Below are 26,637 nucleotides of genomic sequence, written 5' to 3'. Positions count from 1 at the left end.
TATTTTATGGGAGAAGTTAATGGAGATATCATTTTTGTAATCAAATGAAACGTACCAGATGCCGTTTTTTTAGCTGTTAAAATAGGACAATTTGAAGAAGTTGTCAAGAAAATAAAGTAAAATAAATGCAAAGTAATATAAATAACTTAAAAAGATAACTAAAAAGGTAACAAAAAAGTAGAAATAAATAGAATTAATTAATTTTGAAAAATCAAATATGCATGGTGTTTAAATATTTTTATTATTTCTTTGAAAATAAAAAGACGCAAGGAAAGGTACATGTAGGTTATTTACATAATCAGAGTTTTTTTTTTACCATCAAGGCTATCTTTTCCTGCGAGCTGCCTGAGTTTTGCTTGTACTCAAAGCTGAATCTGAGCCAGTAATGCTAGCTGGAAGAGAGAACAAATGTTCTCCAAAGTATTTGGTTGCCAGGTCTCGTTTTGGAAGAGTTTGTTGAATTCCCCTTGATTTGGACAAAGGTCGTTTTGAAGAATGAGATGAACATACTTGATGGACCCTGAAGTCACAAGAATATAAAAATATGATCAACCTTTTGACCCCTATGAGTGACTAACATCTAACTTCTCCTTAAAATATCACCCCTGAATCAGTCATTAAGCTCATGAGAATAAAGGCAACAATCACCAACAAGAGAAGCTCTTGACTTTTAAACAAATTCTTCTTGTTAGCACTTTAAGAAATGTTTGGATAACTGTATGGAGAATATGCATACTGATGTTTCTCTGGGTGTGGATGCTTCAGGTTAGGGGGTTTATTAGTTGTGTCTTGTAGTTCAATTCAGTGTGTTTGAACAGAGTTCACCAGAATATTCATAATAAATAATATTTCTTTATAATGAACACTGAAATTATTTAAAGTGACTCTTCCTGCATTTTCCAAAACAATTGGAGGACAATGAAGAAGAATATTCCATCCAAAAATGTACAATTCTGAGTCTATATTCAAACATTTCTTATATGTAGACCCCACAGAAGTTCCTATCAAGGCCACTTGCTTTTCAGCCAAACCTTGCACTAATTTAATTCTTGCTATGCCACCCCTACATTTTTCCAAAACAGTACAGGAGTCAATTTTCTTTGAATTTAACTACAACCCAGTAATGAAAAACAGCTTAACAAATGTAAGATTAATTTGGAGTTGTAACCCTATGAAATAAGAGGAAAATACTTGAACACAGTGATTGTTTATTTATATGTACAGCACAACCCCTCTGCTCTTGATATTTAGTCCCCACAATATTCTATAACTATATATGTACCTTTCCTCAGATCCCTCTGGTGAGACAAATATTTCCGACTCTTGTTTAATGATATTTCTTTCTGCTGATGTTGGCTGGTGTGCCAAATCATACTCAATTTTCTTCTGCTTGGAAGTGCAAAACTTACAAGGAGTTTCTCCGTTCACTGTAAATATGTGAATAGATATTAGTAACTAGTAAAAAATAAAAAAGCCAAAAATAAGCCTGAAACTGGCATAGAGAAGTTTGTAAGGTTTTGTTTGCAACATGTTAAGTTATGTTGTAAGTTGATTTTATCTTAAGTTTGCTTTAACTTTGAATGTATATTGCATGACAAGGTAAAGAAAACAATAGAAGAAAGGTAAAAGGTTATTACTACGGGCACTTTCAGCCTTTGGAACAGCTACAGATATATACTGAAGAGCGTTCTGTTGAGATGGGAATGTGAAAGAGGAAGTCCCTTCCCTTTCCTCTCTTTTCTCTGCTTTTCATGTCTCCCTTGCCTTCATTTCATTTCCCATTCATTGTTACTTTATGACTCAATATCTACCTGCTCTAAGAAATGAATTAGGATTTCCAGTCCTCTTAGCATAATCAAGTGGTACATCACCACTGCCATCCTGTGCATTCATGTCTGCACCATGTTTAATGAGGCAGCTCACGCTCTGTAAGTGAGCTCCTAGTGCAGCTAAATGGGCTGGTGTTGCACCAGAACCTGAAGGCCAACATGGTGGGCATTACATTCTCGATCCATAAAATATTGCATTGAATTGTCTCATGTCAAGATGAATTAATTCATGTAGAAGTCTTTCCTCTTAATGCATCTATATACAACATGTACATGTATGTAAACATGGCAGTTTGTAGAGTTTCAGGTCTTTTCTGTAATACTGATGAAAGCAGTGATGGGAACTTTAAGAGGGATCATTTTTAGATTGCTCACTAACATCATCTCTCTTTAGTATGACAGAACCTGTTTCATTACAATCACATAACAGCAAAGATGTGTTTAGGTGTGGGGCAGTAATAAACTTCTAGTGAAAGAAAAAACTTTACCATCTCTGATGTTGGGATTAATTCTGTGTTCCAGGAGCCAGTGAACACATTCTGTAGCACCATTTTGTGCAGCCTAAAATTGATCATGAAATTGTCACTAGTGTCTAAAATCAAAATTTAACAACTACAAGAACAAAAAAAAAAACTATACTCAAACAAGCAAGTTGGAACACTCAGAGCTCTACAACAGTTCCACCATACTCACCACATGAAGCAAAGATTTTCCAGATCTGTCTCTAACATCTATTTTTGCCAGCCCTGAACCCAACAGAAATACCAAACAGGGACAGTTATTATGTGCTGCAGCATAATGTGCTGGAACACATCCTGCTGTGTCTCTAGAATTTACATCAATGTCACTGTGTGCAAGATTTTTCAAAGCTTCCAAGCCTCCAGCACTTGCTGCATAGTGAGCTGGTGTGCGTCCTTGATCATCAACACAGGTTACCTCAACATCATTTTCTATTAGACACCTGAAGTGAAATGACAAACATTACATTTACAACATCACAGTTTTCACTGAAAAGTGTCATAACAAGGAAACAGTACAATAATAAGTAACAAGAAAATATTTTGTAAATAGAGTAAGAGAAATGTTAAGTTTTGAGCTCAGTAAAGAAATAGAGAAAGATATTTTTTGTCTTATCCCAAGCGTGGGACAAAGAAAAAATTCTCAGTCCCCATGGGAATCAAACCTCAGAACTTCAGATTCCACTTTCCGCATCCTGCATACTGCTAGGATCAGCAATGAGAGAATATTTTCTACATCTAAATTATAAAATGGTTCACGCCACCAAATTTAGCAGAGAAATCTGTGCAACAGCTGGAGAATTCTCTGATCTGTGTTGCATGCATGATAACATCATGCAGGCTTTAACTCTTAACTCCAGTAACATGTCTTTTTGGAGAGAGAATTTCATTTGGAGCCCAGTTATACATAAATATTATTGAGTACCTCAATGCAGCTCTATGATTTTTCATTGCTGCCAAGTGAGCTGGAGTACGTCCCTGTTTATCCTCTAACACCATGTTACTACCATTCGTGATTAAGATTTCCAGACATTCACTTTCACCGTGATATGCTGCCAGATGAGCACTTGTTTGTCCATTGGAATCAACAACATTGATATCTGTCATATGCTTCAGAAGTTCTTTCACCACAAGAGTGTGACCACCAATGCACGCCTCATGGAGTGGGATCCTTTGCACATTGCTACCTTTGATAGGATCTGCACCTGCCTAAAACATTTGATTAATTCGGATAAAAGTATTTGTCATGTGGTTTTTCAGCAACATCTATATCCCCTGAAGAAGTATTGAACTTTACCTACATTTTTAAAAGATTTCAGTTCACAGAAAACACAAAGGAGGATTGCAAAGGGCCCGGGAGAATGTATTGAAAAAGTCCCCACGAGGATTCGAACCTCAGACCTTCGGATCATCGGGGCGCGGAATCGTGTCCCATACTCGTGACAAGACGAAAAACGTCTTTCTCGAATTCGAATATCTTAGGAAAACGTATTACTTTTAAAGGATGTTCAACATCCCGGCTGAAACTACTCGTGAGGTCTGTCAATCCAGTACCGCTCCATTTATCATTCCAACTTACCTTAAGAAGCTGTCTAACAACCGTCAAATGCCCATACCCGGCGGAGCGATGCAAAGCGGTCCTCTGAGCTCGATGGCCTCCAGCTTTCTCGTTCACATTAATATTTTTATCTAAAAGCAGTCGGGATACAGTATCTGAATCACCTCTTTCAGCAGCCTCCTGCAACGGAGGCAAGGAGAAACTGACAAAATCCGATGGCAACGGTGGATTAAGGTCTTCACTTTTTGCACTGATATCTCCTTCGCCAAGCTCGAAATCCTTCGCTCGACTTGCCGTCAATGATGTGTACAAACTAAGATCAAAAGTGCGTGCACTATCTACTTCCCTTACTGACATTGTTCAAAGTCGAATTAAAAAATATCAGTTACTTCCATTGGCAACTTATTTAGTGTTTTGACGCCATTTTGTTTCCTAGGACCCAATCTTTTAGGAAAACTCGGTCGTACTCTCAGCTGCTAAATCCTGGGATCTCGCAGCATCCTGGGATCTCGTCCAGCTTGACACTTCAGTTGACAGATGTTCCTCAGTTTCTGTGCAAATAAACGAAAGTATTTTCCAAAATGTCATTGGTTGAATTGCTTCAAAAATATGTTTACACCGCAGTAATGAATTATCTGCCCTGGCCCAGTTAGCGAACTTGCGGTTCTATGTTCATCCACCATGACAACCGGCCAAGCCTTAACTTAGAGACTTAAAAAGCGATCATCCTTGCTTTCCAATCAAGGCGGCAGTCTCTAGCGGTTTCCCGCAATGAGGACATGGTTGATATTTTGTCTGTTCTGTGCAAATTATGTTGGCTGTGAGATGGAGTTCCCCCCACTTCCTCAAGGAAAGCCTTACAGTTTAGAAAGCGAAGAGGATTCTTGGAGTTTGAACGGTCTTACAAGTATTGCAAATGACATCGCCTTGACGCTCAGAAATCAAGCGCCTTACGGTAAGGATCGTTTACAACTGTACTGCTATCTTGTGTGTGACTATTTTGACCTTTTCTACCCGAAAATTAAGCCGCTGTTTACACAAGGCACGTTAAACTGGACCATATTTTGAATGGGATGCTGTCCACAGAATCATAGCCGCGCTTGTGCAAATACAAGTATCACTTCATTAGTGTGCTGCCTCTCGATTGTAGTGCTGCGAGGCAATTGCTATCCTTCGGAATAAGACATGCGCTTAAATATTGCACAAAGTCTAACAGTTTTCTTCTCGGTATACGGTTAGGTAAATATATTCTTAAGATTAGGATTTTAAAGCTGGCAACATTTTACATTGAACGGAATTGCGGTGATTTCGCCAACGAGCGATTTCGCCAACGTCACGTTCGCCAACGTCTTTGGTCTCTTGGCCAACGCGATGAGTCGCTTGGCCAACGTCCTACTGGTCACTTCGCCAACGCCAAATATCTAGTAATAACTTAGTAATAGCTTAGTAAAAAGGGTGCTTACTGATGCTTCGGATGTAATGCTGATGCTTGGGTCAGAACAATTTTAAATTAATGCTAGTTTCGCTTGGCTGACTTCCAAACAATTTGCATATTTTTGACAGATCCAGAAAAAGCCGGCGTGTGAGCACTAACATCGCGGTAATTTAAAACTGTTGAATAACAAACTCCGAAGGCTTCTAAATGTGTTCCAAAAATGTATAACTCAAAATTTTACTTGAAAAATGCGTTACGATGTGAATTAACGAGTTAACATTTTTCAGAAACAATCAGAGTTTGTTTTCCAGCCTTCAAAACGAGTCAGAAATAAAATATAACAAGTATAATATCAACAACATTTTAATTACAATACGTACTTTTATAAATATTTACAAGTGCAAAATATTTTAGTGGAAAACCTATTTACAAAACCTTCTGATTCACAAAATATTTTCAATGCAAAACTTATTTACAAAACCTTCTGATTCAAAAAAATGTTTTAGTCAAAACCTATTTACAAAACCTTCTGATTCACAAAATATTTTCAATGCAAAACTTATTTACAAAACCTTCTGATTAAAAAAAATGCTTTAGTCAAAACCTATTTACAAAACCTTCTGATTCTCAGCTTACTTCACGCTAGTTCAGTAAGCAATACACACCTTCCTCCAGACGGCCTGTGTCCAGTGAAAGACACATCCCTGAATTTTTACAGTAGGGAGCACTTCTCTGATGGCCGACCAAATTGCCTTCTCAAAGTCGACGGTGACCTGCCTGACTGAGAGCTGGGGCATTAGGTGGACTAGATTCTGGAGCACCCGGATATAAAAGAACAACCCAGTAAGTCATTTTTCTTACAATCAATCTGAAATTCAGAAGAAATTCAGTGTGTGTAGAAAGCGTAAAAAGAAAATGTTATTGATGTGTTCTTTTCCAATATGAATTTTCAAAGTTGTTAATTATCTTCTCTTCTATACTTCAGATTTAATATATCAGAATAAAAAAGCGGCAGAAAGCGGCCACGCAAAAAAGAAAATGGGGACTGATCCTTCTCTATGGCAATGAATGTTAATAATTGGATTGGTTTATTTAGAACAATAGGGTAAAATTCACAAGTTTTAACACAATGAGTTTACGCGTCTATTCATATGGTAATATACAAGCGTCAGAAAAAATGCTGTTTCCTCACGGGTCAGTTGCATCACCCACCTAAACAACATTATTGCTGGTATTTGTGTTTCTTGACTGTGTTTCTTGTAATACTTATATACTCTTGATCGAAGTTATAATATGCGCTGGAGTTATAGAATTAGTAGTAGTAGTAGTCTACAATGTATTTATATAAATCTCTGTTCTAGAAGTCTCAAAGGTAATTATATAAATCTCTGTTATCGACAAATAAACCCTATAGAAGAACTTAAGGAAAGGGTTGCACACATGCGACTTTATTGCTCTAAGTTAAATTCAGCAACATACAGCGCCGGTGACGCGTGGCGTGCTGTGCATTTATGTGGGCCCACTGTGTTTTAAGTTGCACGTACAAGAGAAGGAAACTAAGTCCGAACAAAATAACGAAAGGAAACTAAGTTCGAACGGGGAAAATCAAGTCAGCTCAGTCAAGTAAATAACGCACAGAAGCAAGAAGAAGTAGCGGTAAATTTTTATTTAGAGTAAACTAATACATTGGCGAAGTGACCAGTAGGACGTTGGCGAAGCGACTTTTGGCTTTGGCGAAGCGACCTAAGACGTTGGCAAACGTGACGTTGGCGAAATCACCAGATACCATTGAACGCGTTGACTTTCGCTGTGATGATAACTTAGGCTACACAGTGAACGAACTAGTTTAAAGGTTACGTCCTAATTTTTACTCAAATGTTATATTTTTAAGTGATTTCAGTTTAAATATTTTTAAACTAGTTTTTTATTGGGTAGTTGTTCCTTTGTTCCAGGATTATGGTAATTCAATCAGAACGAAGAAAAATATTTTACTAAACAACGTTTCGACCGCTTATTCAGGGCGTGAAATTGCGCCTAATACAGGCGCCAATGCGACTAAATTTTTCAAAGTTAGTCGCCAAATTGGTGACTAGAACGTTTCATCATAACCTTACCAAGAGATATAGTGAATTAAAAAGATTTGCAAAGATAAATCCGCGGCAAACTTCTTCATTAAGTTTGTTTCTAAAACGTAGCACGTGCTTCTCGATCGACAACTAGACGCCGTCTTGGATTTAGATGAACCTGAACGTTGTATATTATCCATCCTAGTGTCCACTTTGTAGAGTCTATTTCAAATTAAGAAGTATTTGTCTTCTGACCAATACTGACACGTGGAGGTGATGAGTTGAAAATCAAAATCTTTTCTCTTCCCAACCTTCTACTGCTTTAAAAATCAAAGATGGTAGCAATAATTTTCACCAAGAAAATACTGAGTACTCACTTGCCAACATCACGCCTGTTCGGCAGGCTATTTCCCTTCATTTTCGTTCACAGTTAATAACAGAAAGTAAATACTGATTGGTTTTTGTTTTTGTCTCTGAAATCACAGCAATTTACCTACATTTATATTTTAATAAGTTGAATTTTACTGTTGATTACTCATGAACTATTGGAGGAGAAAGGTATACATGTTAAGGATGACACCACCATAAATATTTTGCCTCTTTATAATACAAAACAACTAGATCCCATTAGGTTCAGTAATAGCTCACATATGACACAAAAATTTGGAAGGAACATCAGTGACTCATGTGGCTGCCTCTCTTGTGCCACTTTTTCATTCACACCACATTTGTGATCTTACCAAACAGACATACAGCAACATTGAATCTATTTTTTAAGTAAATATATACCTCCTCTTTGATTTTTTGCAGAAATTATTGGAAATACCTTAAGTAATGCATTTGGTAAAGGAGGAAAGTCCCCAGAAATCTCTGAGGTTTGTGAAACCAATTAACTTTCACTTAAAATTGAAAGAGGTTATACTTTATAAAAAGCTTCATGTAAATTTTATGTCATAGAAAAATTTTGTAAAACAAAAGATCTTACCCACCTTGAAAAAGTAAGTTTTTAAAACCATTGCTTAAGTTGTTTCTAAATGTATAGCTTCTCGATAACATCTCAAAGAAGTATAATTACCTTTAACCTCATAGGTTTTCCCTCATACAAGGACTTTCTTTCCCTTTGCTGTTCAGCCACTATGCAAATGGCTGTAGCCTCTTTTTATAAGTCTCGAGTGAGCTGCACATGAAGACCAAAATGTGCTGATTACATATAAATTTACCTTTAGTTAAGACAAAAACTATTCTTGAAATAGCAAGGATTACTTATCTTATTTACAGGTAGAAAAAGTAGGTCTTTCAGAAGGAAGCTGTGATGAAAGATTAGCCAGTGGTAAAAAAGTGACTTCCCCTAGGGTACAAGCATCTATTCCATTAAAATCTATTCCCCTTGCTTTTACTTAGTGATTTTTTTTCCAGTTTTAATCAGTCTCTCTGAGTAAATAGGAAACAAAGCAAAGGTTGAAATTAATGGCAGTTCAAGGAACTTTTTTCACCATTTTTTTACATCAAAGCAGCGAGTGTTTCAGAAACAAGTACTGTAACCAGTGAAAACTCTGGTGACTGGTGCTGCTGGAGAATACTGACAAGTATTACTGACAAAGCCCATAGAAGAATTTTATCATTGTGATTGTTTGTTTTATGATGTGTTCAGCAGTGTTTTTGTTTTATTACTTTCTCAGGTGATTGACTATGAAGTTCCTTTGATAGTGCTGGCTTCCCTCTCTTTGATTGCTGCATTGGTTATCCCTATTATTGGCCTAGTCTTTTGCTGTTGTCGTTGCAGAGGAAAATGTGGTGGCATTATATATGATGATGAACTCAAACAGCATCCTACAAAAGAGCGAATAGCATACTCTGCTGGAATTCTTCTTTGTGCATCTTTACTGATGTAAGTTTGAGTTTTTAAATGTTTTCTTCATTTTTGCTTTAATTGTTTACAAATAAATTGAGGTCCATGTTGGGTCATTTTTATGTCATTTTCTGACACAACAGTTCATCTTCCATTGATCAGCTTTATTGATCAGCCCACATAATGAATTTTTTTTTTCGCTCTATTTTATGTCTTGCAGTATTTCAGGTGGCTTTATTCTAGCTTCAAGTATTCATATGAATGACAGTATCCCACATGCAAGAACAGCGTGGAATGACTCATTTAGTGATATCAAAATTTACACAGGCAATTTACTTCAGGTAAGGGATAAACTATATATTTCATGAATCTGTGTATTCATGATGGGCTTGTTTGATACTGATACAATACTTAATTGTGCTGAAAAGTGACCTGTGTAAATACACTATTTAAAAATTTCAGGAAATAAATCACATATTACTTCAAGAAGCTGTTCCTACAATTGACATTTTGTTTGATGCAGTTATTGGTGAGTTTTGTGGGCATAGGTCATACATTTGGGTAATGGATATAGTGTAAAATAAGTTTTTTGACCTCTGGAAGATTTTTAGGATGTAGTATATTAATTAGTGATTCTGACTAAAAACTAATCTGGCAGTTGTGAAATCCAGAATGCCTTTGCAACTAGTCAGAAATGCCAGAAACCTCTACTTTCTTTTACTTTGGAAACTTTTAGCCCAGTTAGAATTTTTCCTGGGATATGATACTTTCTGATTGAGTTGTCCCAGTTAGAGGTTAGGCCAGGATCACTACAGTATGTTTTACTTTTGGAACTCTAACAATGATGAGTAAGCACAATTGCCCATTTTAATAGAGTTAGAAGTGGAACACAAATTTACATTAATGTAGCACAGCCATCGCCCTTGAGTGACTGGCATCTAATTTCTCCACACCATATCACCCCTGAATCAAACATTTAGGTCAGGAGAATAAAGGAACTGACCACCAACTTAAGAAGCTTTTGATTGTTAAACAAATTCTCCTAGTCAGCACCCTAGGAAATGTATAAAAAAATGTATGGAGAATATGCATACTGAAGTTAGGGTGTAAAGGGTTAAATTACTACACCAGACAATATTATCAAGGAGATACTGTGTACTTTGTGGGTGTCAAAGCAAAGATGCCTGGTGGAGGCAAAGACTTCCTAACAGTATTCTTAAGAGTTTTTGTAAAGTTTGTTGTAATTATTCCTGTCTCCTAGATTGTATATAACAAAAAGTATTTCTCCAACAAAAAGTTAAGAAAAAGGTTACATATTAATTATATAATGTAATTCAAGTGTTCATTTAGTTCATACAATTGTAGAAACACCTTATATTTGCTTTATTGTTTTGTAGTACACTTAAATGTAACCTGGAACAGTGTTGAAAAGTGGATTCATAGTGTTAATTTATCAATTTGTTTAGCAATGGGAAGTGATATAGTTGTTCCTATAATACAGTCACCTGTATTTCAAGAACTCTACTCTGCTGTTAAAGATGTTGATCAAGGTAAATGTACATTATGGTGCCCATATTCCTGAAAAGGAATTTTCATATGATACTACACATTATATTGCTTAATCTCTTTTTTTGGCAACCAGAATTTTGTTTCTGGTAACTATTTTATGATTTTTTTCTGCAAGTTGCAGCTTGGGAAAAAGTGTAGCTTGGAGTGCTGTCAATTGTTTTTTCTTTTTTTTTTTTGGTCTAGACAGAGTCATCTGTCATCAAATTTAAGCTAGGCTGGGAAGGGGTTGGGGTGTGGAGGGGTAGTGAAGAATTAAGCATTCCCAGGTTTTTGGTTTCCTAAATTCCTAATGCAGCTAAAAACAATTTACCTTCTTTTATTATCAGCTGTGAAACAGACCGCACAGCTTTTTGGGGAGATAGCAGATGCAAAGTCATCCCTAATCTCAAAAAGCAGCCACATTCAAAATGAACTAATTTCCATTCAAAAAGCATTGGAGGCCATTCATACTGAATGTAAAAGTAGTGGAGGAAGCAGTCTTTGTGATGAAATCCCATTTGGTAAGGATGTGGAAACTGAAGCAGACTTTAATAAGGTGTGTGATTTTGTAGATCGTAACTTTCACTTATTAATTGTAACAAAAAATTATTGTTCAAGGTATGACTGTCACAATAGTAATTTGATGTCTATGAAATACACATTTACTGTTCATTGTACATATAAATGATAGTGCAACACAAGAGTAAATCTGGCACATGGATGCTATGTGACCTTGAAAGCATTCTCTATAAAATCAGATGATTTTAATGAACTATTATTACTAAATGAATATCTGGATTTTTTTAAATCTTGTATGTACTTTTAATACAGTCAGGCAAATTTTTTTTGTTGTTCAGCTAATTGCTGTTAATTTTAGACTTTATCCTGTGTATCTCAGGGAGAATTAAGTGAGTCATTTTGTGGGTAAATTTAAAGTGTTTAGTGACAAATTAGCTTTATTTAGTGCCCCGAAGCTTTTCCTTGCCATCCTACAACATGCCACCTTCAAAAAGTTCCTTGTTTGTTCAATTTTTTAAGATGGTAGTAAAGAAGTGTATCATATACAACTGAGTGCAGTCTTATTATTTCTAGGTCCCCAATGTTACTGATAGCCAAAACAAAATAGAGGATGTGGCAAAGAGTGGTCTTGGAGATGATGTTGCAAAGGTACAATTTTAAACTCTAACAACTATTGTTACAAATTCATATGTTAAGTCTTGATAATAATTTAACAATTTTCATTTATATTCAAGGTGATTTCTTAAGTTTTCAGGTGTTAAATATTTTACTTGTACCTAGGCAAGGTTATGATTTATATTTTATGTGTGGTTTGAGAGCTATTTGCAATGGAAACACTGTGATCAAGGCCTGTGATTAGGGCCTTAAAAATGTGTTAGAGGGAAGCTCTCTAAGTATAATAACTGATATACACTGTAATCAAAACTATAACAAAATTTCACTAATAGGACAGTGTATGTGTCATGCTAGTAATTTGACAATGTATTTGGACAGTTTACATGTTGTGCCTGGGTAAGTGGTCAGTATGCATCATGTGTATGCGTTGTTGTCTGATTGAACAAAGTCGATGGCAGGGTCATCAAATGAATGGCTTCATTGCAATTGGCTAGATGCTCTTGGTTTTTACAAACGGATATTTCAAATTAACTTGTTTGTCAAAGGATGCGACGGAAACTCGCTTACTATGATCACGCAAAAGATAAAACCAAAATAAGATACGGTCTTTCTGTATTTCAAGAACCGGCGAGTATCGAGCAAACGTAACATTGATACTTCGAACTGCCTATAACAGAATGATAGGCAAACAGTCCAAAGCTTTCCGTGGAACTTTAAACGGATAGCTTTTTTTTTTTAAACGGGTAAGCAAACCGTTTAAATGTTTCTGCTAGAGTGTTGAACGGATGCAAATTTTTTTAAATGGGTACAAATTTTTTTAAACGGATGAGCAAACCGCTTAAACGTTTAAGCTAAAGCGTTAAACGGATGCAAATTTTTTTAAACGGATGAGCAAACCGCTTAAACGCTTTCATGAACCGTTTAAACGGATATAAACGGATAGTAAACGGTTTTGCAGCTTAAACGGAAAAGCGTTAGTGTCCGTTTTCCCGTGGAGGGTCACAAATATTTTACTTAGTTAACTGTTGTGTTTTTATGAAAACATATAACCAAATTATTGAATTTCTCTTCAAATTTTGTCATAGTTTTGATTAATTGTTAACAGGACTTCGTGTTGTCCAATTCTGTCTGTAATTATACTTGTGATGAACAAATCTGACTCCTGCTTTATGGTTTTCCAAGTTCATGAATCACTTGAGTGATTACAGACCAAATTGGACTCCACTCAGTCATATTTACCATATTAATTGTTTAAACCTGAAACTGAACTAAAAATTTCATTCTTTTTTTGTATTAAAGTGTTTTGTACTATTTTTAAACTTAAATTTGGGTACAAAAACTGATTCAATCTTGTGAACAAAAGAGCAAAAACTTGCAAAAGGGTGCCTGAGAATACAGTAGGGGATTTGAAAATCTGTACAGTAATACAGACCAATTATATCACTGAATTTGTTTTTTACATTCTTGGGGAAAAAGGAGTGAAGTATCCTGACTGACATAAAACCATTTATAAAGTTTTTGCAATTCATTAATTTACCTTAATTTACATTAATCTAAGGTCATTAGTTTAAAGTGATAAAACAATCACTCAGAAACTAAATGTGACTGCAATCTTTTTATCTCTTAAATTATCAGACCAGTTTACTTCTAGCTATTGGTCACTAGAACTTTGTGGTTGTGGTTAGGAGGTCATAAGTGAACCATGTTCTCTTCCATTATTAAAATAGGGCAACCAGTCTCTACAGGACATGGCTGAGAGAGTTCAAAACTTGACTACTAATTTAACCAGTGGTAAGAAATAAGACTTGTGTGAAAATTCCTGTATGTGATGTAATGCTACACTTAAAAACAACTTTATATAATATATGCTTGCTTGACCACTGAGCTGTCTTGTACATGTATTTTTGCCAGTAGATATAGAAAGAAAGCTCTTAATCTGTTTCAAAAACAGAAAACAAACAAGCAAACTTAGCATTAGGATAAAAAACTTACAGAAACTCAATTCTGAAACAAAAAAAAAGAAAAAAGCATTTACTGAATCCTTGAATCCTCAACCCTTAAACTCTCCAAGGTGATCACCCATGTAACTCTCCCTGTAATATATATGTGGGAGCTAGAGGGGAGAATTATCTTGTTGAATTGCTTATCACTTTAAGTAGTTGAAGGGTCAAAATATAGTGAAAGTTGGACTTTGAACACTGAATTTAGAGATCACATCACTAATCAAAGATGCAACAATTGTTGTCTACAGAATTTCAGAATTTTACTTCCAAAATAAAAGATATGCCAGTGGATGTTGTTCAGCCTTTTAGAGATTACATTAATAAGGTAATTTTTAGCCAGGGAACTAGATGTTATAGTTTTATTTCTACACCTTCTTTGAAGTTATCTGGTTATGGTTGTTCTGCCCTTCACCTTTTTTTTTTGGACTTGGCCTATTCCCTTTGAGCACCATGCAATTCTAATAAGGAAGGGGTAGTTATTCCATTGTTATTTTGACTCTGAGTTTGGATTGCAATGTACAGTACTCTTTTTACAGGACCTTGTTCATGTCTTAAGTCTTTAAACTAGAAAAGTGTCTTAGGGTCAAGTTATTTTTCTTTCTTGCTCAAGACAGGTCTTATAAATCCTTTGAGAATTTCAGATATATTCATGAATCTTACTTCCATCTGGCTAGAGTTGGTTAAAACTGTTTTTGTTTATGGGAATGTTAGCTGCTGGTTCTTAGCTGCATGCTGCTGGGTCAAAGGTGACCTTAGTACCAGCCTGTTACTAGGGTTTGTGGGATTGTAGTTGACTGCAGTAACCTCAGTGTCCCCTCAATGATTAATTAGGGTGTTCCCACAAAAAGAAATAACATTACAAGGTGCATGTGAAGTGAGGTGTTTTAAATTTGTTTGTTGTTGTTATGATAGTACATTGCAGATACTCTGTTTCTGATCAGAGATGATGTAGATGAGAAGTATCTCGGTCCAGATGGATTGCTATCCAAATATGACAACTATAGGTACAGTATGTATACATGTATCCTGTATTCTGTATAACTGTATACATGTATTCGCTGCTATAGGGTGTATGTAATTTTGTTGGAAATCTTGACACTCTACATTTCTCCTTTGGTTCTCTCTCTCTGTCCACCTTTATGTAATGTTGTATCTGTCCAAAACTGAATGTTTTGGGTGCAAAACTGTTCTGTTACTTTCCAGTGTTAAATTTAATGAGTGAGCCAGCTTTACAGAGGGAAAAACAGAACAATTCAATGTTGTATAAGAATGTGTTAGTGGGTTTGAAGAGAAGCTAACGGGAGATACAGTGTAGACTGTAGACAACTTACCTATAATTATAGTAATTATAAGACCTTTCAATTTCTTTGGATTGGGCTTCATGACTCAGATATGATGTGAATGAAAAAAGGAGAGAGAAAGAAAGAGAAAAAAACGGAAAATAATGTATCTTGTTGATTATCTTTTCTTCTGTCAGGCATATAGCCTTTGTTTTGATAGGAGTCCTATCTCTGTTGGATGGTTTGCTGTTGATAATTGCTGTGGTAATGGGCTTGTGTGGTTCTTTAAGTTATGATACACCCAGTAGTAGAAGTAATCTTTCACACTGGGCAGGAAGGCTTATGTTAGGGTAAGTTGAGGATACTTTGACAACCCATTTCATTATTAAAGCATAATTATGTACTTGTATGTGATCAAATGATTAAATTTCAACTACTGTACTGTAGGAATAATTGTGAAAAAGCTCAAATTTCTTTATCAAAGACTGTCCACAAGTGGAACTTGTGATCTTTGAACAATGAGTAACTCAAAACTCGTTTTAATACAAATTGCATGAAAAAAATCATATGATTGCTTCTTAATTACTTCCATTTAATCTCATGCTTCTGCCCTGAGTTTCAATTTTCTGTTCTGCTTGGTATTAATGGTTTTGTCTCAGCCAAATGGCACTTGGAAACTTTTTCTGAGCTCCTGGCTGATAGAAGAGTTCTTAGTCGTCCATTATAGTTGGGGTCACTTGGAATCTTTTCCTAATCTATGAAATTACTTGTATTTTCAAAAACTCCAAGGCATCCCTCATATCTTTAACACCTTTTGTCTAAGGATACATGCAACCATTAGTTTTGGGTTGTTGCTTCAATTATAATTGTGTTATGAAAATAAACAATTACATGTAAGCTTTGATTGCTAGCTTTGTTAGAGAATGGTAGGACAGTTTACTCTATCCTCTACAAAACACCCCAAACTTTGTTGTTATTGAACTGTTTTCAGCATTCTGTATTTACAGAATATTAAATTTCATTGGTTTTTTCTGATTTAAGGAGGCTCTAAACTTATGATTTTTATTAATATGCTGCCAAAAGATAAATGTTGATGTGCTGAATATATCACAACCCTATTCATTGGTTTTCTGTTTGCACATTCATTCAATTTACCAGTCATTTCTTTATTTCTGATTATGAACTAGAGTTGTATTATTAACTACCTAGAGATCTAAACTAACTAAAGGAGATCTACAAAATTCAGGTTGAGCATTGTTAAGATTATAGGTAAATTATAATATTTATCTGACCATTTTTCCCATTCTAGAGCTGCTGGTTTGTTCTTTTTTTCTGCATTTCTCTTTAATTTGTTGACTGGTATCACCTTCATGTTGGGAGCAAATATAGCGGTTGTTTGTGATGGCATACCTGATTATAAGCTTCTTGAAAAGGTATTACTTTTGTGCAGATTCATTCTACCCATGTGTATACTTTAGCCTTATTATATCAAATAGCACAAAAGGATTTCTCATGATGGTAATTCTCTTCTCACTTTCTTGTGAGTAATTGAAATTTCTGGTAGCTGTTCTTTAACTATCTTGTTGTCATTTCCTTTGTTAGATGTTTTACTACTTGCTCTGTGCTTTCAAACATGTTACCTAAGCAAGGAATTGGACATTTACTTTGATTGGAAGTTGGAAGATTAACTTACTTCCTGTCAAAATAATTATTGTTGTACCAACCTTTGTTGGCTTTTTGTACCTTTTGAAGTAGCTGCCTTTTTTATTTATTAAACTAATTGATGATTTGGCAGCTTAAGCAAAGCAATGTTCCCAAATGATTTGGACTTGGGTGAAAATTTATGTGCCAATTCAAAGCTTTAACATCCCCCCCCTTCCCTTAGCAACCCATGGGCATTTGACTGTTGTCTGTGCACTGGGGGTGGGGAATTTGAACCTTGCCTGGAAACAGTGGAACATAAGTGTTTTATTTCACATATGAAGGAATTAAAAGGTATTCGTAAAGAATCCACTTTTATAAGAAAATTTTTCACAATGAAGAATGATACTTACATGCAATGAACCCCACAGCAGCACCAAAAACTGTTATGTGGCTTTGCTAAATTCTGAATCATTTGTTGGGTGTTTAAATGCAGTTTTGGCGTGGGGGCAGGAATCTGCACTTACCAATCTTAAAAAGTTGAAATGCCCGGAGGTTCACTCTAAAAAAAATTTTAAATTTAAATTGATTGATGCATTCAATTTTATCTAGCCATTTATGCATAATAATTTTCATAGACTATAGATGACCCAAAATTTATGGGAGGAGAGTACTTGCTGAGTGAAATGATCCTAAATGATGGAAATATTCCATTGACTGTGTCTGGAGTGCTTAGGTAAGTTTTCTAGTACATGTACATGAACATGTAAATTATGAAAGACTGAAAGCATCTTTTGTCTTTGAGTGGATCATCATCTTCATCTTTGACTTTGCCTTCCATCAAATATTTTTGATTGTGCATGTTGGTGACAATTATTTTATTAATAGTTAACCCATTGAAATTTTCCACTTCTGGAGAAGCAGGGAATTGCATTTATGTCACTTCAAAGAAGTCCACAGACAGTCTTCCATTTTCTTCCTGTACACTCCCTCCCCCTGCCCCCACCCCACCCCCCCCCTTTGCATTGGCTTTTCACATTTCACTTGAGGCTCGTGTTTCACAGGATAATGAAGACTAATAATGGGTTACTCTGAAATGAAGTGAACTGAATAATAATATGGAGAGTGGTTTATGCTGTATTGTAGTACTTATGCAAGCAACGCAGTTATAAAATCTTCACTAATTTCTGTCTCATGTGAACTTACAGTGAATGTTCCAAAAATCAAGCTCCTTGGGATGTTCTCAAGATGGACCATGTGTTTAATCTCTCTGTTGTTCTTAACTACAAAGATGTAAGTTTCAAGCAACAACAAAGAAAATTACGTTTGTTTGTGTGGTCACATGTTCAAGGAACTTAAACACACCAGATTAGTATTTATAATGCTTGATTGCAGGGTTTGTGTCTTGGTTTTGACTTAATTAATTAGTTGTCTGAATAAGGCTAGTGTGGATTTCTACAGGTTAAGAATATCAGTGGATTTTGGAAGGGACAGTTTTTTTCTCTCATTATGTTAATGTAAGCTGTGAACCTTCGTTAGGGCTTCAGCTAATAGAGATAATGGTATCAATATTTATGATAATCAGATAATGATAACGAGTGCCTTAATTGTCTGCATTGATATGGCGTTTCAGCAGCTCCTCAAATTGGAACTGATTTGAACATTAATCCTCTACAAATGTAATCTTATGAATTTCATAAGAACTAGATTCATCCTATTTCCCCTGTTAGTTACTTAGTCCTTAAAAAGTGGGAGGTTCACTATTTGATTTAAGTCTTTGTTTAACCAGAGTCTCTGAAGAAGTGAAATTGAATTTCATGAACTTCAAGTCTCTGTTAAAAGATATGTGACTGTTGATAAATGGTATGCTGAGTATTGGTGTTTGTTTTTTTTAGAATTCAATCTTGCATTTTACATGATTTTCTCTTTTATGTGCCATTAGCGAGTCCCTGAACTGGACGCAGTGTTTGCTACACTAAATGAAACTGTTAAAGATACTGAAGTAATTCCTGAGAAGACCAAGAAAAGTGTAAACGACTCGTTGAATGCAGGGGTGTCAGACATTAACTTCACCCAGTATCATGAACAGGTTAAGTATGGACAGAAGGTTTTTATTGTTAAATTAATAGGATGCTTAATGATAAACTTGGGCATGTCATTCACCATGGTGTCACGACTGAACTTGATTTTATGGAGGAAACCCTGAAATATCCATATTATCGTGTTGATTGTGCCTCCTGAAAAATAGTTATTGAAATCTCAAACAAATCTCCTATCTCCCAAAATCCCAAATGCTACAATTTCAACCCCACTTCCTCCAAAAACTATATGAATAGCCTCCCAAGATTTAATTCAGGGTTCCCCTTGTAACAGAAAAACAGAGGAATGATAGGATAATTTTGGTTTTGTCAACTGAATTGGTAATGTGAATTGGCCACCGTAAAGAGTTTCAAAGAACAGACAAGAGGTGGGTAGTCTGACAAACAAACAGGTACGGAGACCGAAAGACAAGCAGACAGACATGGTAGAAACAATCAGACAGACAGGTGGATAGAAGGTCAGATGGATGTACGACAGACAAATAGACCGTCAGGCATCTGAATAATGAAGACCAGGCAAAGGAATTAATCGCCAGAGTAGCAATACATACATCTTGGTGTCCTCAAAACATGTAGAACTAAAGCAAAAAGCAATAGCCTAGATCACTGGATTAATGATACACGTAACAACCATATGGTGGTAGAATTAAAAGTTCCTTAGTCACGTCATTTCTGTGTACATTTTTATACTCCCAGGTGAATAAACCTATCGTCACTGTCTCCTTGCCATCATTTGCATCCAATGTCAGCAAGGCTGCCAACACAACAAAAAGTCAGGTATGTCGATACAGTTGCCCGGGACCATTTGCTTGTCATTACAGCTTCGATTAATAACTTGCGGCATTATACAACCAATTATTCAAAAGATCAATACAACCATGGTTTTGATAAGTTTTATTTTTTTGCTTTTGTACTGGTATCGTACAATTCTGACTATCACTAGACATTTTTATGACGTTTCCCCAATGTAAGAAGTTAGCATTGCGGCATTACAGGCACCTAGACAATGGCAATTCAAGGCAAATTTGTAGTTATGTCTTTGGGTGTCTACCAACAGGAGCTTGCAGTGGCTTTTCGTGGTGTTTGCTTTTTTGTTTGTTTGTTTGTGTTTTTTCAGAGATGAAGGAAAAGTGATTGAATTTTTCCTACGAACGACCTTTTCAGATTTGGCCGATGAAATATACTGTGTCCTCTAAATCATTCAATCAATTGGAGTTTAATTTTATTGGTTCTTAAATTTAATTTTTTTATTTTGCAAAAGGCTTCGGTTAGTAATAAGTTGGCGAATGAAGCAAACAAACTGGACAATCTAGACAAAACATATGTGAAACCAGCGGAGAAACAGGCAGTAAGTGTGTAACTTTTCACTGATAATTTGATTGTCATCGATTCAATGAAAGGCATGTGGATGCAAGACCTTATTCGATTTTTTTTGTGTTTTTCAGAAAGATCTGGGTAAACTTGCAAGTGATCTTCAGCAATCGGGCCAAGCCATACTGGTATGCTTAGTGATCAATAGTAACAAAATGACCGTACCGGTTTTCTGCTCCATGTTTATCGTAAGGCAACAAAAAATCACATTCTCTGATAGGACGTAAATGCAAACATGTAAAAGTTAGCACTCTTGACTAACATACGAGCTTCCTCTCGAGCCGCCGAGCGAAGCGAATGTGCGAGAGGTCTGTGAGGGGTCTGGCACGAGAACACTCGTAGACCTCTCGCACTCACTCATTGTTCACTGACTCAAAACCCGCGGGTTCAGCGCTCGTTCCGCAGGGCCAATGAGAGCCTACTTCTAGGCTATTCGATTTCGTAACCTCTGAGCAGCGAGGAATTCATGGTGAATTAGGTTTTACTAAACGTGATAGAAATTCAGTTTATACGTGTGGATTTATACCTGTTTTGTTCGTGTCACAATTTGTGCTGGTCGTCTGTTTATGGCGTAGAAGCAACCTTTTCTCTTGAATTTTGTCTAAGATTTTAGTACGTGTCAATATTGCTGTACAACAAAGTAATAATTGTGTATCTTTACTTCAGAGTTCTGGCGAAAGAGTTGTTAAAAGCATAGAGGAAGTGGCGACCTTTTTACAGGATGATGCTCTGTCAATTGCTGCAAAGGTTGGTGGTACTATTTCTTGTTGCGAATATCTAGAGCTTTGTAAGAATGTAAGAGACATTTGGTATTAAGAGCCTTTCAATTTCTTGTTGGTTTCGATAACTACCAATGCCGATAAAAAAGTTGTTTAGTTGTTGTATTTGTATCCAAGATTGAAAAGGTGATAGTGTTTAAATTAAACATGGAAAATATTAGTAAACGCAACAGATTTGGTTGTAGTTTGTTAGAAAGACCCACGCGGCCATCCCTTCGATTTAGATTTTAAAGTATGGCTGTGGGCCCCTTAAAGTTAATGGTACTTTGGAAAATTAGACGCTGCACGGCCCTCTTGGCAAGTGAAGACGCCCTTTATTATTGTTTACGTTTTGTTTTATTTTTTTGTAGCACAGTACTCTTAAAGTTCCTAACTGCTTGTCATGTGTTCTGCTCGAAAATTTATTATACATCGCTCTTATGCGGCAGCTCCTTTTGGTTCCAGTCTCAAAGATGACCACTTGCTTCTTTTTGAATATTTGCTTTACTAGGGGGTAACAATGCACTGGGACAATGTGTTTGGTAATGTGGATTATTTGTTGGACTATGTCATCCGTCAGGTACATTGGAAATTTATCTGTGTATTTAGTGCTTTGGAAAGTATTTTACACTTATGAAAATTCCTTAACGTTTTATCATGCAACTCCCTTGACCGCGTTCGACTTCACCAGAGTATGAATTAGATTTTGTGTAGATTTTGAAACCTTTTAAGATTGTAAAGAACGCGGCTCAATCTCTCCGTGAATCGACTACTGTGTGCATATCAACTCAGTCTTGTGTTGATTGTATTTTTAAGCTTTATGTGTTAGGTCCTCCTTTTTCTTTGTTTAATTTGTGGCAGTATCTAGAAAGAGATATTAAGTTACCTCGAACGCCTCATCGCAACTGATTAAATATCCTCACTCCTCCCCACTTGTTGGGCTTTTAACAAGGAAACTGGACTGCACGAAGAGTATTCAGCATTGAGAGGGAAGTGGGGGGCTTAAGGTGCAGTTTTGACCTTACAAAAAAACAATAGCTTTTATATGAGAGTGGCTTTAAATTCCGTAGGTCCGATTTGACGTTGGAAAGTGTAAAGTTCTGTCAAACATATACCACGGGTTTACTGGATCTGTATGTTCTGAATATGCGGCCGGAATGGTAAGTGAAAAGTGTAATGGTAAGAAAAGAGAAAAAAATATTGCCTAGATGAGTCAAACCTGTGTTTAAACACATGAAGCAGTCTTGAGCCTGCTATGGAGGTTCTCCTACGTTCCTTACAAGTTCAAGACACCTTGCGTAGTAGCCTGCGAGCAGGCCTCATTATGAGCGCTGTAGTACTCGCTTTTTTCCGCCCGCGGGAAGATTTATTTCTCTAGCCATTTTAACCGAAAACCATTAGAGCTGAAAAATTGAACATTGTTATCAGAGATGTTATTGACTAATTTTTGTTGTTGTTATTATGCAGAATGCCTCATGGGTAGCATCTGGTCTGAGTTCTCTTGTACTCCTCGTCTCAATTATTCTTTACGTAAAGGCGTCTAAACATTTCTTACGGGCGAAAAAGACTGGAGTTTTTAACAAACTAGGTATGTATTTACTTCATTCAAACAATTTCAATGGCAACCCACATGTAAACTAGCAAACAAGGTTGTGAATTATAGAAAGGAAATATAGGAAATAGTCAAACTATCTCTAGATCTAATTGATCCTGTCTTGGTTTGCCAAGTTTTCGCACACGATTTCAAAATATTTTTGGGCTGTTTTGCCATATTTTTTCCTTCTCCAGTGGATGATGTTTTATGAATGTCTCGTGGTGTCGACTAGAGGACGTGCAGGACAATTTCATTCCATTTATTTTATTTCACGTCATTATGTAATTCTACTACTTCGTCTGAAACCTCAAGGATTCACAATATGGTCATTCTTCAAAGTTAGTGTTTTATTACTAAAATCACGCAAGTTTTTAAGCTAGTAGAATGCAAGTGTCTCTCATTTGATATGAATGGTGATGACAACTGCTCCAAAAGACAATTTTCATTCAAAAATAGGTATGACTGCTACGATATAGTTCACACGTGACGTCAAAAGGTGATGAAAAGGAAATAAGAACTAAACCAATGGCTCGCTCGCTAAAAGCAAAGGTTTCACTGATCTTAATTTCTTACCGTTTTGAATATGAGGTCAATCATTTCGCAATAAAACAGCCACTTTTTGAAGACAGTTTATAATAAATTAAATCCAGGATTGAAGACTCGTTCTAATTTAGGTATTTCTCAAGGCGCTTGAAAGACTTCCGTCTCAATTTTTTATTTTTATTGCACCCAGAGAGCCTTGACTTAACTTAATTTAAAACATTGCTTTTTAAATCGGCAGCAAGTAAATCGCAAACATAATGAAAATATTGTGCGTTGTTGAACATAGGTAACAACAATTCGCCAGGACGTAAGCCGGTAGTCTGCTATATGAAAGATATTTGAATACCATCGATCTTTGAGCGCGTTGTGTTTAGTCCATTGACTTATCTGTGGTCGTGCTGTGGCGAATTTCTCAGTGGTACTGCCGTATGTTAACTCCGGCATTGCCCTAGTCCAGGCTCAGCCTAGAAATAAGCCACACGGTGTTCTGATCAGTAGCGGGTTCCTAGCGAAAATTAGATACTTTCTGGGTAGGATTGGCGGAGAAGGGAGAGGAGGGGAGGGGAGGGGAGGGGAGGGTAGTGGGGTGGAGGTATGGGGGATGCTCATCGTTTTTTTTCCTTTTCGCTAAAACTCTCTTAACCTAATTTTCATAAACCCTTTGTTTTCCAGAACCAGAGGATATGGTTCAATTGCACAGCCTCGAGGAAAGGCCGATGCATCATGCCTAGAAATTGCTTTCGCTTAGGTGCTTCAGTTAACGAAGAAATAATGGAAAAAAGAAAAAAATGAAAAAAAAGTGATTAAATGAAAATAAAAATAAATTTATCAAGGGTTTTTCAGTATGCAGGTTAAAATATTTTCGCGTATCCTTGGTAATGTGAATTCTGGAGCAACTAGGTCTGTATGTAGTTTTTAATGGCCTAGCTGACGGCCTTCTGGAGAAGTAATATTCCACAAAATCAATAAACAATTTTGCCAACAAGGGTACAAAGCGGTTAAGCCATGAATGGGCTGTTGTGAAAATTGATGAAGGCGTTACATTTATACCGTGGTGAACACCACGCAGTTGACAGAGGAATACTGAACACAAAATCATCTGTGAGAAAAGACATTGAAATGACAATATTTTCTTTTAGCTCACTGACTTGTTTACACAGAATAAAAATATCCCGTAAAGACCAGTTAATTTTAAGAAAGTTTAAGGTAAACTTAAACATTGCCAAGTGTGAATCTTGGTACACTAATAGTATTTCTACGATTTACACAATAATGTAAATTAAGGGCCATAAGACTCCTTTTAGCGTCACGAGCAATCTTAAAGCACGCGGGTTTCTTCAAAACAGCAGTGTTCCAATAAAAGCCTTTATTATAAACGAGTGCTACTAAAATCGTCTAAAAGTCACAAGCATACGAATCTGGTAACAAGTGGTTCTGCTGTGGGATCACATAGTTTTCAGGTGAAATGGAGGGCTAACTGTCAAAAAGGGAGGGGGGGGAAGGGGAACACAGGAATATTACAGAGACTGGGGGGGGGGGATTAAGTAAATTTTATCGCGACAAACCAAACTCCTCAGTACCCTCCCCGGCGATAAATAATTACCAGTCCCTCAGCTTTAAGGAATTTTCACGGTCTAATCAGGTGGTGTGGTGTTAAGGCGGCTTTTTGATATATTGGGCTTTCAGACGAGTGGCTTGAGGAAAAGGTGGCTTTGTAGGGAAAGGGAGTTCATAAAGGACTCTTTAACCCGTTTCACTCCCAAGAGTTCATTAGTAATTCACCTTACTGTCTGCTATACAATTCTTATGATGCTAGTTTGGAGAATTTGGTGTTGTATCAACAGTCAATCCCCTAATTGACATTTTTCTTTACTACTATTACTTATCTGCGTGACGTATCGAAATTGTAAGGAGAAATTCTCTCCTGGTCACTCATGGGTATTAAAGGGTTAAACCTAAAATGTGACACATGATTGTTCTTCTGAACTGTCGCCCAGTTGAAATGACTACAGTATGCATTTCTTTTGTTGAAGCCCTACAAGAACAACATTTCTTAAAAACATGGAAACTAATACAGGCTTCAAATACAGTTACGTTTGGCCCTGAAACGGGTTTCGAGTTGAAATAAAGCTCCAGTACTTGTATAGCAGTACTATACCATATCATTTTGTCTTACACTTCACTTGAGAGGTTTATGTTGGAGATGATGCATAGGCGACTATCAGAAACTTAATGTCTTACAGGGAGGTCTGGAATTACGATCTGTGAAGTTCTATGGCGAGTTTACGTAAATCTTAATTAAGCGAGGAAGCAGAATTGAAGGGTTAACAGACCTCATTGTTTTACTACAGGAATTTCTGCAGATTTTCCGTCGGAGCTTCCATGGCTGGATGGGTTGGGGATCAAAGACAACTACGTCAACTTGGTCGACGTTAAGTCTTTAGGTGAAATTTGATCACAATTTACGGTATTACTATGGGATAAACTTATCTCCTTAAATCTGACGAGGATACGCATTCTCGTGAACAAGTCCGGAGACATACGGGAAACAAGCTAAAGTTTAGCTGACTCTCTGCATGAGAAATATTTATGGAGTTAGATTATGTTGCAATCAGATTTATTTTTTTGACTGTGTTGAAACCGAAAGCGAAAAGTGAACGACTAAGAACTATATTAGAGTACCTCTGAAGATTACGATACAAGCATAACACTTGTGCACTCATTTCTGTCGCCCGGCTATTGACGGGTGCATTTATCACGTGCTCAGCTCGATTTAAAGTAGAGATTCTTTTTCTGCGAATCTTGGGAATGATTCGCGTTTTTCTGTTGTGAAGCCATAAGAATAGAAAAGTTACCTTTATTTCAATAGGGCATTCCTTTCAGTTGTTACAAAGTGAAAACTTTTATATCAAGGCCTTATATCTAGTAATGCAAGTATGTACAGAGAAACAAAAACAACAAGGAACTAGTTCATTACAAGCAAAGTCAAATTTAAATTAAAAAATCCAAAAAATGACAAATAAAAGCATTTTCTAAAGAATTTTTAGAGCTTTTTAGCTTCGCTCTGCCTTGTCGCACAACAAATGACGCTCCGATCTGTTTCCAAATGGATTCACTATAATTAAGGCTCTTTTCTAACGTTGAACTTCACATGAGGCGAACTAAACTGCAATTTTAGTCGACCCCAACGGGTAATGTTCGACCATTGGGTCTTTCGTAGAACAATTCGTCGAGCCAAATTTAGAGCAGCAAAAACGAATATTTCGGTCAGAGAGATTTCAAATAAAACAATTTGAAATTTAATCATTACCACGAAAAGATCGATCTTCACATGTTCTATCCGTCCGATGCAGACGGATAGAACGTGTTGGTCGATCCAAATTCAGTTGGACGAACTCAACTGATTTAAAA

At 36.4% G+C, this 26,637-nt stretch overlaps 2 protein-coding genes across 3 annotated transcripts; one reads left to right on the top strand and one right to left on the bottom strand.

Moving 5' to 3' along the window:
* Positions 1 to 222: 222 nt before the first annotated feature.
* Positions 223 to 4,456, bottom strand: LOC113686680 (uncharacterized). Its single transcript, XM_027204323.2, has 7 exons — positions 3,927 to 4,456; positions 3,273 to 3,556; positions 2,523 to 2,790; positions 2,318 to 2,390; positions 1,812 to 1,976; positions 1,283 to 1,427; positions 223 to 520 (listed from the first exon to the last, which is right to left on the bottom strand). The coding sequence occupies exons 1-7, from the start codon at positions 4,260 to 4,262 to the stop codon at positions 325 to 327; spliced, it is 1,467 nt and encodes a 488-aa protein (XP_027060124.2). The 5' UTR covers positions 4,263 to 4,456; the 3' UTR covers positions 223 to 324.
* Positions 4,399 to 26,263, top strand: LOC113686681 (prominin-1-A). Of its 2 annotated transcripts, none has more exons than XM_027204324.2 (24): positions 4,399 to 4,860; positions 8,217 to 8,281; positions 9,086 to 9,294; positions 9,476 to 9,596; positions 9,718 to 9,784; positions 10,722 to 10,805; positions 11,151 to 11,359; positions 11,896 to 11,970; positions 13,665 to 13,728; positions 14,189 to 14,265; positions 14,853 to 14,944; positions 15,418 to 15,570; positions 16,530 to 16,653; positions 17,500 to 17,597; positions 18,070 to 18,154; positions 18,804 to 18,950; positions 19,657 to 19,737; positions 20,222 to 20,308; positions 20,406 to 20,459; positions 20,998 to 21,078; positions 21,601 to 21,669; positions 22,160 to 22,249; positions 22,557 to 22,677; positions 25,578 to 26,263. In XM_027204324.2, the coding sequence occupies exons 1-24, from the start codon at positions 4,677 to 4,679 to the stop codon at positions 25,679 to 25,681; spliced, it is 2,541 nt and encodes an 846-aa protein (XP_027060125.2). In that variant the 5' UTR covers positions 4,399 to 4,676; the 3' UTR covers positions 25,682 to 26,263. The 2 variants fall into 2 exon arrangements, with proteins under 2 accessions (XP_027060125.2, XP_089059416.1); XM_089203290.1 differs by lacking the exon at positions 25,578 to 26,263 and adding an exon at positions 23,899 to 24,602.
* The last annotated feature ends 374 nt before the right edge of the window (positions 26,264 to 26,637 follow it).

Source organism: Pocillopora damicornis, chromosome 4 (genome assembly GCF_964200805.1).
Source record: "Pocillopora damicornis chromosome 4, jaPocDami1.2, whole genome shotgun sequence".
Lineage (NCBI taxonomy): Eukaryota > Metazoa > Cnidaria > Anthozoa > Scleractinia > Pocilloporidae > Pocillopora > Pocillopora damicornis.
Note: the sequence above shows the minus strand (reverse complement) of the source record. Positions and strands in the feature narration are given on the sequence as shown.

Coding starts and splice junctions, on each gene's coding strand:
- LOC113686680 (XM_027204323.2), bottom strand. CDS start 4,262: ATGTCAGTAAGGGAAGTAGATAGTGCACGCACTTTTGATCTTAGTTTG. Junction 2,791..3,272: donor AATCATAGAGCTGCATTGAG/GTACTCAATAAT, acceptor ATTTCACTTCAG/GTGTCTAATAGAAAATGATG. Junction 1,977..2,317: donor TAATCCCAACATCAGAGATG/GTAAAGTTTTTT, acceptor GTTGGCCTTCAG/GTTCTGGTGCAACACCAGCC.
- LOC113686681 (XM_027204324.2), top strand. CDS start 4,677: ATGAGGACATGGTTGATATTTTGTCTGTTCTGTGCAAATTATGTTGGC. Junction 15,571..16,529: donor GCAGGAAGGCTTATGTTAGG/GTAAGTTGAGGA, acceptor TTCCCATTCTAG/AGCTGCTGGTTTGTTCTTTT. Junction 21,670..22,159: donor TGGACTATGTCATCCGTCAG/GTACATTGGAAA, acceptor TAAATTCCGTAG/GTCCGATTTGACGTTGGAAA.